Here is a 14,153-nt window from a genome sequence, read left to right as displayed (position 1 = left end):
AAAATAAATACAGGGGAAAAAAAAAATACAAAAAAGTTTATTGCAAACTACTACAATAATTTATTGAAGCAAACTGCATGCGAGTGAAGGAGAGACATCGAGGGGAGGAGGAGCTGCAGGAGGGCTGTGTCAGTTTTAGGGCTTCAAAGGGGCGTGGGAAGGGAGCTACACATCTCTCCTGCGTCAGGGGCGAGCAGGCTGTGGTTAGAGGACAGACAGACACCTGGCCAGGGCCAGAAAAAGAAAAGGGAGAGCTACGAGAGGTGTCATGGAAGGACGAGGCGGGGAGCGGCAGGATCAGGTGTCCCGGCCGGGAAGCAAAGGAGATGTTTGATTTTGCATCCCAGAAACGCGTCCGGTGGCAAAGTCTGCTCCGCTCGGGGCGGCTGCAGGACCAGGCCACCTCCCTCAGCTCCCAGCCAGGTGCCAAGCACTGAGTCAGAGGCAAGCAAGCCTTTGACCCAAAGGCATTTTAGTGCCATCCCTTGACCAGTAATCCCCGGGCTCTCCAACTTAGTGTTCTGTGCAAGGCTCTGCCCGCCCCGCACCTCCCACGGGCACAGGGGCTGGCAGAGAAGCAGCTCCAGCTGGAAATCACAGTAACGTGATCCAGGCGAGAAACTGGATCATCCCAACTGAAGGAACTGGTTTAGTTCAAACACCACTGCACCGCCGACCTGCCTGCACTGTCCCAGAGGACCCACCACCAGGTGTGCTGGGCCCTCAGCCCGTGGCAGGCCTGGGAGCCAGGCTGCTGCCACGGTGAGCACGTGGGATGCCCACGCCCAGGGCACAGGGCACCCAGCTGCTCCGCCACGATCCGCCCCGACGCCAGAAGTGTTTCGACTTGCTCTGACAAAGGTATCCGTGTAAGGAGGGAAGGGAGGGGGCAAACCGGGACAAACGGCCCAACAAAAGCCACCGTGTTTGGGCCACAGCTGGATTTCCAGGCAGCACAGGGGACAGAGTGGGTGTTCAGAGTCAGTTTCCTGTTAAGTTTCCGATTAAATTCCACGTTTTATTGCGGTTTCCTAGACCCCAGGTACCCGGTTTTGCCAAGCTGCTGTGTGCTACAGACTAACTCAGCTGATCTTGTGCTCGGACGAGACACTTCAGCTCTGCTCCCAACCACAGAAACCCAACCAAAAAAAAAAAAACAAGCAAACAAACAAAAAGCCAGGTTATTCTTCACCTCTTCCAAAACCACTACGAATTCAAGGCCACTGAATCTCCACACAAAGTCTCAGAGAAGAGCAAAAAAAAAAAAATCCAAGTCTCCATAGCAGACACCTCTTATCCTATGTAAACTTTTCCAAGGGCTCAGAGCTGCCCTAACTACACCGGCAGGCAACACCTGGCCTGCCACATTTCAGGGACAGCAGGGGTGTCTGTGCAGAAGAGAGAACCTTTGAGAACACAGCTACACAACACCCTCCCCCACAATGGGGGCAGGGAGAGAAGCTGACAGCCCCTTAGTCCCACGTCAATCTATTGCCTTGGATAAACAAGCCTGAGAAAACCATATCCAGTCCCTGCTCCTGTGCCTTTGTCTAGACCTGGAAAGGAGAGGCAGAGTCGGATGAGGAGCACCACATCCCCCCAGCAGCAAGCAGCTCACGACTGTCCCAGGCCACGAGAACAAGTTCCTGGCCAACAACATCCTTCCCCGAAAGGCCGCAGAGCATTTAATGCAAGGAGCTCACCCGGAGCCGGGAGGGAGGGAGACGACAGCCAGCTGTTCCATCACTCACCTCATCCTCCTGCTAACACGCTGCTGCAGAGACTCCCACTGCACACAGGGCTCTTCTCCAGGGGCTCTCCCTCCTCTACTCTGGAAAAGCTGCGAGACACATCTGACTCCAGAGCGCTGCCCAGCCGCTCTCCCAGCCGCTGTTACGATGGCACACCGTGCTCCCTGCACCGGAGCCTACTGGGAAACAGCCTTGAACCCCTTCCACGCCCGCCCCCTAAGAACAGAACTAAAAAATACCGACCCTTTTTTAATCAATAAATAAGGAATCTTGTTACCACAACACAAAAACGAAGCATGTTCAAAGTGCAAATTACTGTCGTCAAACTGGGATGCTCCTCCTTGCCTCTCCCACGCAGGGCTCCTGTAGCCCCCGGGCCTCTCCGAGCAAACATGATCTACGAGCCAGGGCGTTCCCTCCACTTCCTGCCAGGGCTGGAGCAGGGGAGCGCGGCGGGTGGGAGCGGGACGTGCTCTGCTTCACAGCTCACCCTGCCGAGGGGCTAAAGTGCCAAACTCCCAGCCCCGGGAGGAAGGAGGACACTGCAAGGACCAGAGTGCAGCGGTGCATAGAAGTCGGGACCAGGGGCAGAGGGAGTCCTAAGAAACTTCTCCAGAGCACGTCCAACGCTTTTTTTTTTTTTTTTTTTTTTTTTTTTTTGCCAGTGGGGCCACGTCAAGGAGCCAGAAAGGCATCTATCTGCTTTGGGGTTAGAGCGAAGGGTTTCGGCAGTGCCCCCTCCCTTGGAGAAATCCGTCGCTCAGTCCAACTTGCTCTGGTAATGGCAGCACGTGCCCCTTTCCACAAAGGGGCCGTGGGAGAGAGAGAAGTGGTTGGGAGAAAGAGGATGTGCTGTGATCCGCGCTGGAGGGGAGCAGACCCTTCAGTTATTTACTAGTATTGTAAGTTTTGTTTAACTTTCCTCTCTTTCAGTAAGTGCCTCCTCTTTTTTTTTTCTTTTTTTTTTTCTCCTTTTAAATACAGAGTCCCAACTGTCCCAGCACCCAGGTGCTCCCCCTGCCACTAGGGTCCACCAGTGGAGTCTGAATCTTCGATGAGCACCTCCGTGCTGGCTCCCAGGATCTCCGTGTTCATGACCAGCCCCTCCGGGTTCGCGCTGCTGCCGCTGCCCACGAAGAGTTTGCCATCGGCCACCAGGCTCACGCGCTCCGCCCCGCCACAGTAGGGCTTTGGCATCCCCTCGGGGCTCAGCAGCAGGCAATCTGCTGGGGGGGCACTGCCCAGGGGGTCCGGGAGCAGCGGGAGGCCCTGGCCGTCGGTGGGCGGCGCGATGGCCTCGGGATTGGTGCCCAGGATGTCGGTGCTGGTGATCAGGGCACCCGCGTTGGCAGCCAGCGCTTCGGCTATGAGCACTTCGGGGTGGCTCTTGGCTTTGTGGGCCACGACGCTGTCCTTCTTCTCGAACTTCTTGCCGCAAATATTGCAGGAGAACTGGTAGAAGGAGTCCGCGTCGTGCTTCTTCATGTGCCAGTTGAGGGACGCCTTCTGCCGGCAGGTGAACCCGCAGATCTCACACCTGGGAGCGGAGAAGGGGGAGGTCACAACAAAGGGACGTCCCCACACACTCTGGGGACAGCAGCAGCAAGGAGGCAGCCCAGGGAAACAAGCAGGGGCTCACTAATGTCACTGCAGCTCCAGCTAGGGCTTTATTTGCTGAGGGCTTACGATCCCAGCTCTGCCCCGAGGAGCAGGTGAGACAAGGGGCAGCTCAACACCGTGTGCGTTTAGAGAGCTGGGACACCAGCAACAGGCTCCAGCCCTGACTTCAGAGCTGCCCCTGCTCTGGGTGCAGCCCCAGAACGGGTGTGTCGGGGGTCCCTCGGGGCAGGAGGGCGAGGCACAGGCAGAGGGTACTCACTGCAAGGGCTTCTCTCCCGTGTGGATCATCCTGTGCACCGCCAGGTTGTGGGAGCTCTTGAACGCCCGGGCGCAGTACTCGCAGATGTAATCCCTTTGATCTGAAAGGCAACAGCAGCTGCAGCACTGCTCTCCCACAGACCTGCTCCCTTTCCCAGCTCCCATGTGGTGCAGGTAAAGCTGCCTGAGAAGGAGCAGAACTAGGAGTTCTGGGAGGCCAGCAGGCACAGCCAAGGAGAAGCCCCACAAGGCAGCGCAGCAGCTGATCTGGAGAGGCCAGCCATGATTAAGACTCTTCTGAGAGCTACTTATCCACTCTGACCAACACTGAAGGACTGGCAAATTAGGATAAAGCAGACTTTATCTGTAGAGTCTTTATATGCAGATGTTTATTCCTCTACAGAACCCCTGAGTGATACTTGCCAGGAGGAGAATTAAAAGCCTCTATAGTCTTATTTCTTTCACTTCCTCAAAAGATGATAATCCAGAAGACAGTAATACCCTGCTGCTCCTGCAAATCTATGCCACCTGACTTGGCTTCACTCTCCCCAGAAATCCTAGAGGCTTTTCCTTTTTCCCCCCTCTCTGTTCACTGACCTGAGGAAGTGTTTTGTACCCATCTCCCACCGCCCTGTACCTGTGTGATGTTTGGCATGTCGCAGGAGCTGCTTCTGGAGCCGGAAGAGCCGACCACAGGAGGGGTGAGGACACACATATTTCTTCTTCAGCAAGTGCTGGTACTTTATGTGATGCTGAAAAGGAAGAGTGAAAGTTTGCAGAGTCCCTGAGAGAAGAGCCGAGACACAGCCATCCCAGACGGCCCCTCAGCAAAAGCAGACACAGCGTCAAGGAGGAGTGTCAGTGCAGTGGGGGCTTCACTGCCTGTTCCCAACAGCCCTTCCCTGCCCTCACATGTGCCATTCAGGACGGGAAAAGCTCCACCAACCTGCAGGTACCGGGGGTGAGCCAGGACCGTGCCACATCCTTCCATCTCACAGCGCACGTACTGGATCGGGGGCTTCTTCCTGGGAAGTCGGCAAGGAAAGGGGCAGAGTGGTTGGCTGCTTCTGTGACTGAGTGATTCTACAGATAAAGACTCTCTACATATTCGATACACAGAATCACATGAACTCCAGAATTCTGTTTCTGTGAGGGGCAGAGATTGGCTGATGCCCCTGATGCCACGGCAGCAGCACAACAAAGCACAGCTCAGTGAAATGAGAGCCAAGAATTACTGCTCCAGTACTGTCAGGGCTGTGACAGAGCCTCTGCCCAAGTGCCACCTCCACTCCTGCCACTTACTTGAGGGCTCTCCCTAGAGCTGGGAAAACCCCAGGAGACCCAGATTTCCCAGAACCTTATTGCTGGGCAATGCCAGGGTAGGGATCAACTGAGAAGCGGGGAGGGGGTTGGTTCAGCTGGAAGAAATCAAACCCACACCTACAGGGGGAAGGAAAAGAGGGGAGGGAAGACAAGGCACGCTATTTTTGGGGTTTATTCTCTTCAAGGCAGATTTCTGGACTGTGCAAGAGAGATGGCTTTGGGACAATCCCCATCTGTGTGCAGGACACAAGGGAAGCAAGTCTGCAGAACAGAACTGGGTGGAGGGGATCACTTACCTTCTCTTGGGCAGTCTTGGGCTCTTGTCATCTTTTCTCCTCCTTCCCCTCCTGTAACAGGGATACAGAAACAGAACTGAGAGAAGGTTCCTTACATTAGCAGTGGGCAGAGACTTTGAAGTTTATGCTGTATTGCCTCATTAACTGCGAGATCTAGAAAAAAAAACTGAGTGCAAGTTGGAAACAGATTCAGAGGAAGGAGAATTCTAGAGAAATAAACACTTCATGTGGTTTGCTCTCTCAACCCTTCCCGTTTCCTAATGTATTTCTTATAAACATGTAATGGTGCCAACATAGTCCAGAACCTGCAGTGCATCCTATTCCCTCTGCTCTGTTGGGGAACATTCCATACCATGGGAAAACACCAACCTGCATGATCAGGAAGAACGGGATTAATGATCCAGCAGCTATTTTACAGGCCTCTGACAGCAGCTTATACACCTGTCAAGGCAAAAATCTAGACTCTGTCTGAGCAGACCTGTGCTCACACACAAACTGCAGCCTCCTAAGCCACAGCTTGATCCCACTGCTGCAGAGGTACTTGGAGCAGATTGATGGAAGCATTTTCTGGACTCTACTGAGACATCTTTATTGATGGCAAGCCCATGCCAGGAACCTGCTGAACAGGCACTCAGCATTCAAGCCAAGCCCTCAGAAGAGGCACAGGTTTTATTACACACAAAAGCGGTGTCTGATCCAAACAATAAAACCTCAAGGCACAAAAAGCGATCTCCAACAGACAGAAATGTTCTCAAAATACCAGCCTGCTCACTCCTCTCTGCTGTGAAGCAGCAGCAGCTTAGGAACAACAAGAGAAGCAGCACCAGCAGCGTGTGGCCCCACGAGGCAGGTCAGCAGAGGGAGCCCCAGCTGTTCCAACCTCTCAGAGAGGTTCAAAAGCAGCTCCTTTTTCTTTTTTTTCTCCCTCACATCATCCCAAAGAATGGCTTGGACAGACACATAAAGCAATCTCCCTCCTCTGACAGGAGGAAAGCTGCAATGCTGAGTCCCAGCGACAGCACACCCGGAGGTGTCGAGACTCTGGGGAGCAAAAGTTTCTTGGTTTACTCCTCCAAAGAGAGGGGGAACCTAAGTGGTTTTCCTGAGCTCTGGGATAGTCCCACATGTACAAAGAGGACGCTTACCACACATGCACATCCAAGGTATTGCTGTGTCTGCCCCACAACACACGGCAGGAACGCTGCCCTCTCACACTGGATTTCTAACACTGATCCACTTCAGGCATCACAACAAAACCCGTTGTAAGGGTGCCCTGAAGAGTTTCCCGCTGTGTGGTCACACCCACGGAGGCTGAATAACCACAGGATGAAGAAAAACCCCTCAACTTAAACTAAACCTAAGTCCCAACTCTGATTTTTCTAACACAGGCGAGACGTGAGGAAGCAGAACAAACAGTGCTGCCCCATCAGCTCTCAGGTCCAGAGGAGGAGGAGGAGTGGGGGAACCAGCAACAAAACACTGTTGTACACTAGCAAGAATGCAAAATAAACAACACACACTGCCAGGTGTAACTGCACAGTTTACTCACTTCCTTGGCGGTTCTTCATCTTCCTGAAACTCATTCTCTTCTTTCACTTCCACTTTAATCTCTTTCTGCCTTTCTTTTTCCTCCTTCCCCTTGTTAGCTTTTCTCCTTTGCTTTGGTGCTTCCCTACAAAGACACAAACACAACATATTACTCCAATGCTCTTCCTGCTGCCTGCTTTCCACAAAGACTTGAGCAAAAACTGGATGGAAGCTCAGGCTTATTTCTCAAGTCCCACTTCTAAGCAGAAGCATGAACGAGGATTAAGGAAAAACCTGGCAGACAGCAAGGCTCTAAAGGCTTTAGTCCCTGAGAGAAGAACAGTCCTGGTTATTCTACTATTTAGAACCATTCCCCCTGAGCAACCTGCTCAGGTGCTTTGGGGCATAGTAAGTTCATCCAGCTAAGATGTCCATTTTTTTTTTGGTCTAAACCCCCAGTAAGTACAAAATCCAATATACTTCTCTAGGTGGGGCTTGTAGGTTTCATCTCTGGGATCATCTTTGAAGGGAACTTCTTCCTCACTGATGAGCATCTCCTCATCATCATCACTGCTGGGAGAAAAGGAGAAGAGAGGACTTTGGCAGCACCAGCTTAACCACTACTGCAGAGTACCCGTGCACCAGCCCCCAGGATGGGAAAGACACTACTCCACGGCACTTCCTCATCCAGCATGACTGGGGAAAGCCTGCACCGACCAAGGAGCACGATGGCAACCAAAACAGGCCAGGCAGAGCAGCGTCCTCTTCTGAACCCACCCACCTACGGCATCTGCTCCTACAGGAATAAAAGCGGAATGCCCACATCCAATCTCACTGTCCATTCCTCCACAGTATCTCCTGAGCCCTGCAGCCCACGCTGCAAACGCAAAGGCCCAGGGTGGAACGAGACAGAGCTGCTGCCTGTCCCACAGAACACCTCACACGGGCATTTGTTTTCAAACAACTCAGCCCCTTGTCGCGAGACACCGAGTCGGAAGAAACGCCGCAGAGTCAAGAGCGTCCTACCTGACTCCAGCTGGAGACTGATGCTCTTCTGTGACCTCTGAAAGGAAAAGTCACCATTAGGTTTCAGCGTGTGCTCGCTGCAGTGAGCTCATCTGTCTCACGACACCGCCGTCGCCATTCAGAGCCAGGAGTGCTGCTGGCAGAAGGCACCCGTGACCAAGCAGCACCGCGCCTGCACCAGCCACAGCCAGCTCCCTCCAGAGGCTCCCCACGCCTGCCTGGCCCCCAGCACTCGGTGCCACGTACCGTACTCCAGCTGGTCCGTGTTCGGCTCCGACTTGCAGACGAGCTGCAGGGAGCCGGTCTTGGATCTGGAGGCGCGGGAGTTCTCCGTGTCCCGCTGCCGGGCCACCGTGGCCGACCTGCTGCTGCGCCAGCTCCGGCTGGGCCGGGCCGTGCCCACGGCAGAGCCATGGCTGAGGACGCTGGAAACCTCCTCCTCTTCCTTCTCTTCTTTGGGATCTGAAACAGCCGTTGCAACCCCTTTCATAATAATAAAAGAAGCCTAAACCCCACCGTCAAATCACACTCCTCGCTCCCGCGCGAACCCGCTCGCGCCTCTCGCAGACATGGAGGGCAGGCCCTCCAGGCCCCCACTTCAAACTGTCCCAAGTAAAACCAACTAAAACTCTCTGTGTAAAGGCAGCAGGAGTGTTTAAAACTGTCTACTCATATTTGAAAGCAGCTTGTATTGCCCTCGGATAAAGGCCTGCAAGACGATGACTCGCTGGCTCTGAGCTCTACAAAAGAGACGCTCGTAAACCTCAGGAGTGCTTTGTGAAAGGCCAGCTTCGTGTGAAAGGTCATGCTTGGAGAATCCCCCAAACACGGAACTGTACACCTGCTAATGACCCTGAGGAATCCGAGCTGGATGTTTCTGGTCCTGTGCAGAGCAAAAAGCATCACAGACGCTGCTACCCTGAGGCCTTTGCACTCCTTTTTAGCTTGTACAGGTGGTTTCCTTTTTAGCTGATGGCTGGTCTCCAAATATGTTTTGGCAAGATAACAGAACTGCCCGAAATGTCTATGTGAGCAAGTTAATCCCTTAAAAAGTAAAATTCCCAAGTACAGTTCACTCGATCTCAGTTTTTGGTGCTTGCTGTGACACTGGGCCCTTACAAATTCAAATGCCTTTAGAAACGTCACAAATCGTCACAGACTGGTTTGGGTTAGAAGGGACCTTAAAGCTCATCTCATTCCACCCCCTGCCACGGGCAGGGACACCTCCCACTATCCCAGGTTGCTCCAAGCCCTGTCCAACGTGGCCTTGAACACTCCCAGGGATGGGGCAGCCACGGCTTCTCTGGGCAACCTGTGCCAGGGCCTCCCCAGTAAAAACTGCTCTCCATCCCTGTTCTCAGTCCTAATGGTGAACATCCCAGGTTTTACCCAAAGGCACTTGAAACCAGTTTCTCCTTCCTACTTCCTCTGCTTCACCACCTCTGTCTAACAGATCCAGGGCATTTTTACATGCTGAGAACACCCAAGTGCCTCCAAGCCCCCATCGTTAGGAGATACAGCAAACATTTTCTCTGCACCAGAACTCAGGAGAGTGATACAGAGATAATAGTTAAAAACCCTTTTAATTCTAGACTCTCCCAACATGGTCACTGGTCCCCATCCAAGGGTCAGAGCTGCACCAGGAAACTTGTGTCTGTCAAGGGTTCAGCTGCAGGAGCAGCTGCCATCAGCACTCACCAAGGCTTTGCCCAAAATCTGAGATTGCAAAAGGGAAGTCCCACATTTGTAATATTTTTTTTTTCTCTTTCCCACACCTAAACTTCCTTTTCTCCTTCACAAAAGCAGATTTCTGATGAATCCAGCCTGCCCCTCAAAAAACGACGACGACAACAAAATAAACCAACAACCAAACCAAACTAAAGGGGGAAAAAACAACCCCTTGCCCACCACAAGTGCTCTACACACAACCCTGTTTGTACCATGCCATGGAGAAGGATGTGAGCTCTGCTGGAATCAGCCCCCAGCCCACACTGTGCAAAACCTTTGGGTTTGAGAAGGGACTTCCAAGGAGGTGACACTCGGTGCACGTGGCACTGATCTCTTCTGTAAATAAAAGCTTCATGTGGCCCTTTCCACTCAACACTCCCTCTGGAACAGCGACACAGCCCGTTGTCCCAGCTGCTTGGAAGATTTCCTTCCAGCTCCTAAAGGAGCAGCAGAGGGAAAATCTAAGAAAAACATGGATGGAGTCAGAAGCTGGTTTGGGTGTAAGATCGGATTGGAGAAGCAGGTTCTGTTCAACTGCCAACAAAGACTCACAGAGAATTTTCAGTCCAGTGATGGAAGGACATTAAGTGTATCCATCAACTCTGTATTTCAGTAATTACAACCGTTCAGGCCTAACTAAAATCAAAATTTATTTCCACGGGAATACAGAGCGCTGTGGGAAGTCGAATGTGAATTGTACCACACAGTGAATCCGTTTGTAAGCCGAGATTAAATGTTCTACTTATGCAACTAATATTTCTACAGACACACGTTGGGAAATCCTGCCACTCCATGACTAAGCAGATGACAGGGAATACTGTCAAGGTCCAAGAAGCCTGGCTCTGTACAGAGGGAAAATTCGGGAACACAGTTCCACTGTCACAGCATCCTGGATACCATCGACAGCACCCATCACCCCGAGCTTTCCTCACCAATATCAGCTGGAGATTTTCCTTCAAAACGTTATCCCAAACACCAGGCAACAACATCTGCTGAACAAACCCTGGCACAGCACGTTTTCCATTTGTCCCATGGCTATGCAGGACCTGTCACCAGGTGCACCCCCTTTGTCCTCCCTGCCAAGGCTCAGTTCTGGCTGAGCTCAGGCCAACCGAATATTCCAAACTGGAGTTAGTATTTGGTAGTAAAGGCTAACAGTGTAACACAAATAATCACCATGAGAAATCAATTCCACGTCAGAACTCATGCCAGGGAACACCAGCACGAAATTCCAAGCCTTCACCAGAACCACTCAGCTCCTCATCCCAACTCCATCCAGGGTGAAAGGACAGATGGGATTTTGCCTTCCAGATTTACAGGGCACTCCTGGCTGCTAAAAATCCCTGTTGTGCAAGGAAAGCTGCTGTTTGCTCACACCTAGTCAGGCTCCTGCTAAAGGCTAAGGGGGGGAGCAGGAGGGAATCTCCTCTCCTGCTCCATCTGCCCAAATTTTTTGCACGTCTTCCCCGCACAAGGCGCTCCAAGGGCTCCATCCAGTGAGCAGCCAGGACACAGAAGTGCAGCTTCCTCACTTCTAAAGACTTTAAAAAAAAAAACAAAACAACAAACAAGCAACAACCCAAGCCCCACCAAGGCAGATTTCCTCCGGCCCAGAAGCTGTCAGCACTTCTCGGCGCCAATTTCCACGCAAACGTTCCATCCTTTTGGCTGCAAAATCTAACTGAGGGGGGAAAAAAAGAGCCCCAGAAATTTAACAAACTCCTTTTCCACTCTCACGTTCAAGCACGGCTGAAAAACCTCCGAGCCCAAGTTAAAGGCTAGCAGGTCCTGAGTGCAGAGAGCCCACAAACTCTGGAATTTCACACCAACAACTGCCATTTCCTAACACATCCTAGGAAACGGGGCAAAACCGGAGTGTTCTGCCTGTTTTCTACCACTACCATGCGAATATTTCTGCTTAAAGGTACCCAAAACACCGAGCTTCACCATTATAACATCAACAGCACACACATATTAAGCTTTCCTACACGTTTCAGCAACTTTGCTTTGAGGGCAGCCTCTGAGACACAGCTGCCTGCAAACCAACCCGGACGGTTCCAGCAGGAAGGGGAATTCATTTGCACAGGTGTGTGACCTCCTTTCCTCACAGTTCCCATCACAATCCTCTGGTGCCAGATCAAAACCAACACCACACAAAGCCCTGTACTTGGAGCTGTTTCAGGAGCTATCAGCAAAGCCCACAAACTTTTTTTTTTTGGTTTTGTTTTTCCAACAAGAAGCTGTTAAAGAGATGCGACAAAGTTCGCAGTTTGCACCGGAAAACAAAAATTCTGCTCCAGGTCTCAGCTCCCCATAGTTGAGGCTTTTGTGTTCAGACCCCTTAAGCCACTGTCTCCCCAAATTCTGAAGAATTTTCTCCTTCCCCCCGAAGAAATGAGCGTAAAAAAATCCACGATCCACTGAGAGTTTGAAAAGAACAAGTGTAAATAGCTGAATACTATCATTTCCACACGGCTCTGGAGGACCTACACCTGTACTCGTGAGCTCCAGAACAGAAGAGAGCCCAGGATTTGCCTGCTGCTTGGGACTGCTGAGCAACAAGAGCTGTCAAACCACCAGGCACATCATCTAGCACCAAAACATTCTTTAAAAGGAAGATCTAAGACATATCTGGCTAACTCAGGGGGACAAGACAGACATCTGGCTCCGGGAGAGCCCAGACTTCCCGGATGGAAGAGACAGCAGGAGTGAGTAATTCAGCTCTTACCTTTACCAGCTGCTTTATCTGCACACCTGAAAAAAAATACAAAACCAAGTATAAGAGCCAGATTCTGCGGCACAGGGGCAGAAACAAGGAACTGCACAACACGCAGATGAGCTCCCCAAATTCCCAGTGCCTCGCCCTGGGATCGCTGCTTTCACTCCTTCGTGCCAAGGTGGATTATTCCAGCGGCAGGGAGTTGAGGGGAACTCCAGGAACATCCAGCAGCAAAGGGTCAGCCCTGCCCACCGTAGTTACGCCCGAGCCAGGGGGATTTTGAGCTTGGGACAGGGCAGAGCAGCTGCACTCCCAAAGGCTCCACGCGTGCACGTGGCCGGGGTCCCGCTCCGCGCCGAAGGTGCAACATCCTCCCCCGGGAATCTGGATCCCGCCGCCCCCTCCCCGAGAAGGACGGGGCCAAACCGCGCTGGCTCCGCGGGGCCCCGGGACAGCGGCCGCGGCGCTGCCGGCGGCTCCCGGGACGCGGCGCTTCCTGGGAAGGGACCGGCGGCGCCGGAACAAAGGGGCGGCGGCGCGGGGCGTCCCGCGCCCGGAGGCGGCCCCGGGGCCCGGGCGCGATGCCGCCGGATCGCCCGCAGAGCCCCCCACGCCCGGCCCCGGCCGCGACCCCGGAGAGGTGCGGGCCCAGCGGCGCCGCAGGGACTCACCCGGCCCGGGGGCCCTTCCTGGCCGCGGGCGGCGTCTCGGCGGCGGGCTGCTCGGCGGCGGGCCGCGCCCCGGGGCTGCTCCGCCGGCGCCGGGGGTATTCGGCCTTACGGCGCCGGGACGCGGCGGCGGCGGCGGCGGCTCCCCCCGCGGCCGAGGCGGCGGCGGCGGCGCGTCCGCGCTCCCGGCCGCCCCTCAGCACCCGGCTGCCGCCGGACTCCTCTCCCTGCTCGGCGGGCGGCGGGCGGCGGCGGCCCGAGGCGGGCGGCCTGTCAGCGGCGGGCGGTGGCACCGGGGCGGGCGGCGGCGGCTCGGCGGCGGCGCCCCCCGGCTGCTCGGTGCCCGCCGGCATCGGGGCGGCGGCGGCGGGGCCGGGGCGGCCGCGCTCCTCCCTCGGCGGGACGGGCCCGCCCCCGCCGCCCGCGCCCAATCAGCGCCCGCCGCCCGCCTTCACGCGCTGCCCCGGCGCGCCGCCGGCGCCCGCACCCGCCAATCGGCGGGCGGGACGCGAGGGACGGCCCCGCCCCTAACCCCGCGAGACCCGCCTCCCCCCCGCGCCCGCCGCGCTCCCGCCTTCCCCCGCCGCTCGCGCGCCGCCCCGGCCAATGGGCGGCCCGGCTGGGGCGGGGCCCCGCCCCCTACGGAGCGGCCGCGCGGCCAACCAGCGCGCGGCTTCCGCGCGCGCGCCCCGGCCGTCCCCCGCCCCCCGCGCAGGCGCCGCCGCGGCCGCCGCGCTCGCGCTCCCGCTCCCCCCCCGGGCCGGCCCCGCTCGGCGCCCACTCGAGCGCGGCCCCCGCCGCCCGCCGCCCCGGCTCGGCCCCCGGCCGACGCCCGGCCCCCGGCACCGCCGGGCTCCCTACCGCCGCCGCTGTGTGCGCCCCTCCGCCTGCCCCCGGGGGGCCCCCTTCGCCCCGCGGGCGAGGCCCGGCAGGGGGAAAGCCGTTCGCCGCCCCGGCCCCGCGCGGCCGCTCCGTGCGGCGGGGCTGCGGCGCCGCCCGCGGTGCCGGCGGGGCCTGGCGGCGGGGCCGCTTTTTGGCTGCCGCTTCTCCTTTAAGAAAAAAAAAAACCGCCCCGTCGGGCGGCGGGTGAAAGTCGGTGACAAAATGGCGGCCGGCGCAGGGGGGCGGGGCCCGGGCCGCGCGGCCCGCCCACTTCCGTCCCGGCGCGGCGCACGCGCGGGGCCTGCCGGGAGCTGTAGTTCCGCGTGGGGCGGGGAGGCCCCGCCTCCCGGTGGCG

At 55.8% G+C, this 14,153-nt stretch overlaps 1 protein-coding gene across 2 annotated transcripts; it reads right to left on the bottom strand.

The window, feature by feature from the left end:
* Window positions 1-21: 21 nt before the first annotated feature.
* Window positions 22-13,284, bottom strand: ZFP91 (ZFP91 zinc finger protein, atypical E3 ubiquitin ligase). Of its 2 annotated transcripts, none has more exons than XM_027718010.2 (11): window positions 12,920-13,284; window positions 12,258-12,283; window positions 8,048-8,263; window positions 7,802-7,838; window positions 7,256-7,348; window positions 6,798-6,920; window positions 5,249-5,299; window positions 4,576-4,654; window positions 4,267-4,381; window positions 3,631-3,730; window positions 22-3,288 (listed from the first exon to the last, which is right to left on the bottom strand). In XM_027718010.2, exons 1-11 carry the CDS (start codon window positions 13,267-13,269, stop codon window positions 2,775-2,777), a joined length of 1,704 nt encoding a protein of 567 aa, XP_027573811.2. In that variant the 5' UTR covers window positions 13,270-13,284; the 3' UTR covers window positions 22-2,774. The 2 variants fall into 2 exon arrangements, with proteins under 2 accessions (XP_027573811.2, XP_027573808.1); XM_027718007.2 differs by having other exon boundaries at window positions 7,256-7,345.
* Between the last annotated feature and the right edge of the window lie 869 nt (window positions 13,285-14,153).

This window comes from Pipra filicauda, unplaced genomic scaffold, assembly GCF_003945595.2.
Source record: "Pipra filicauda isolate LSUMZ 115617 unplaced genomic scaffold, ASM394559v2 scaffold651_size339498_pilon, whole genome shotgun sequence".
NCBI lineage: Eukaryota > Metazoa > Chordata > Aves > Passeriformes > Pipridae > Pipra > Pipra filicauda.
The sequence above is the reverse complement of the archived record's forward strand: the minus strand, read 5'-3'. Positions and strand labels throughout refer to the sequence as shown.

What these genes read in the sequence shown, in the direction of transcription:
- ZFP91 (XM_027718010.2), bottom strand. Translation starts at nt 13,269, where the DNA reads ATGCCGGCGGGCACCGAGCAGCCGGGGGGCGCCGCCGCCGAGCCGCCG. An exon ending in CACGGACCAGCTGGAGTACG is followed by an intron (nt 7,839 to 8,047) that starts GTACGTGGCACC and finishes TTTTCCTTTCAG; the next exon opens with AGGTCACAGAAGAGCATCAG. An exon ending in CCAAGACTGCCCAAGAGAAG is followed by an intron (nt 4,655 to 5,248) that starts GTAAGTGATCCC and finishes CCGACTTCCCAG; the next exon opens with GAAGAAGCCCCCGATCCAGT.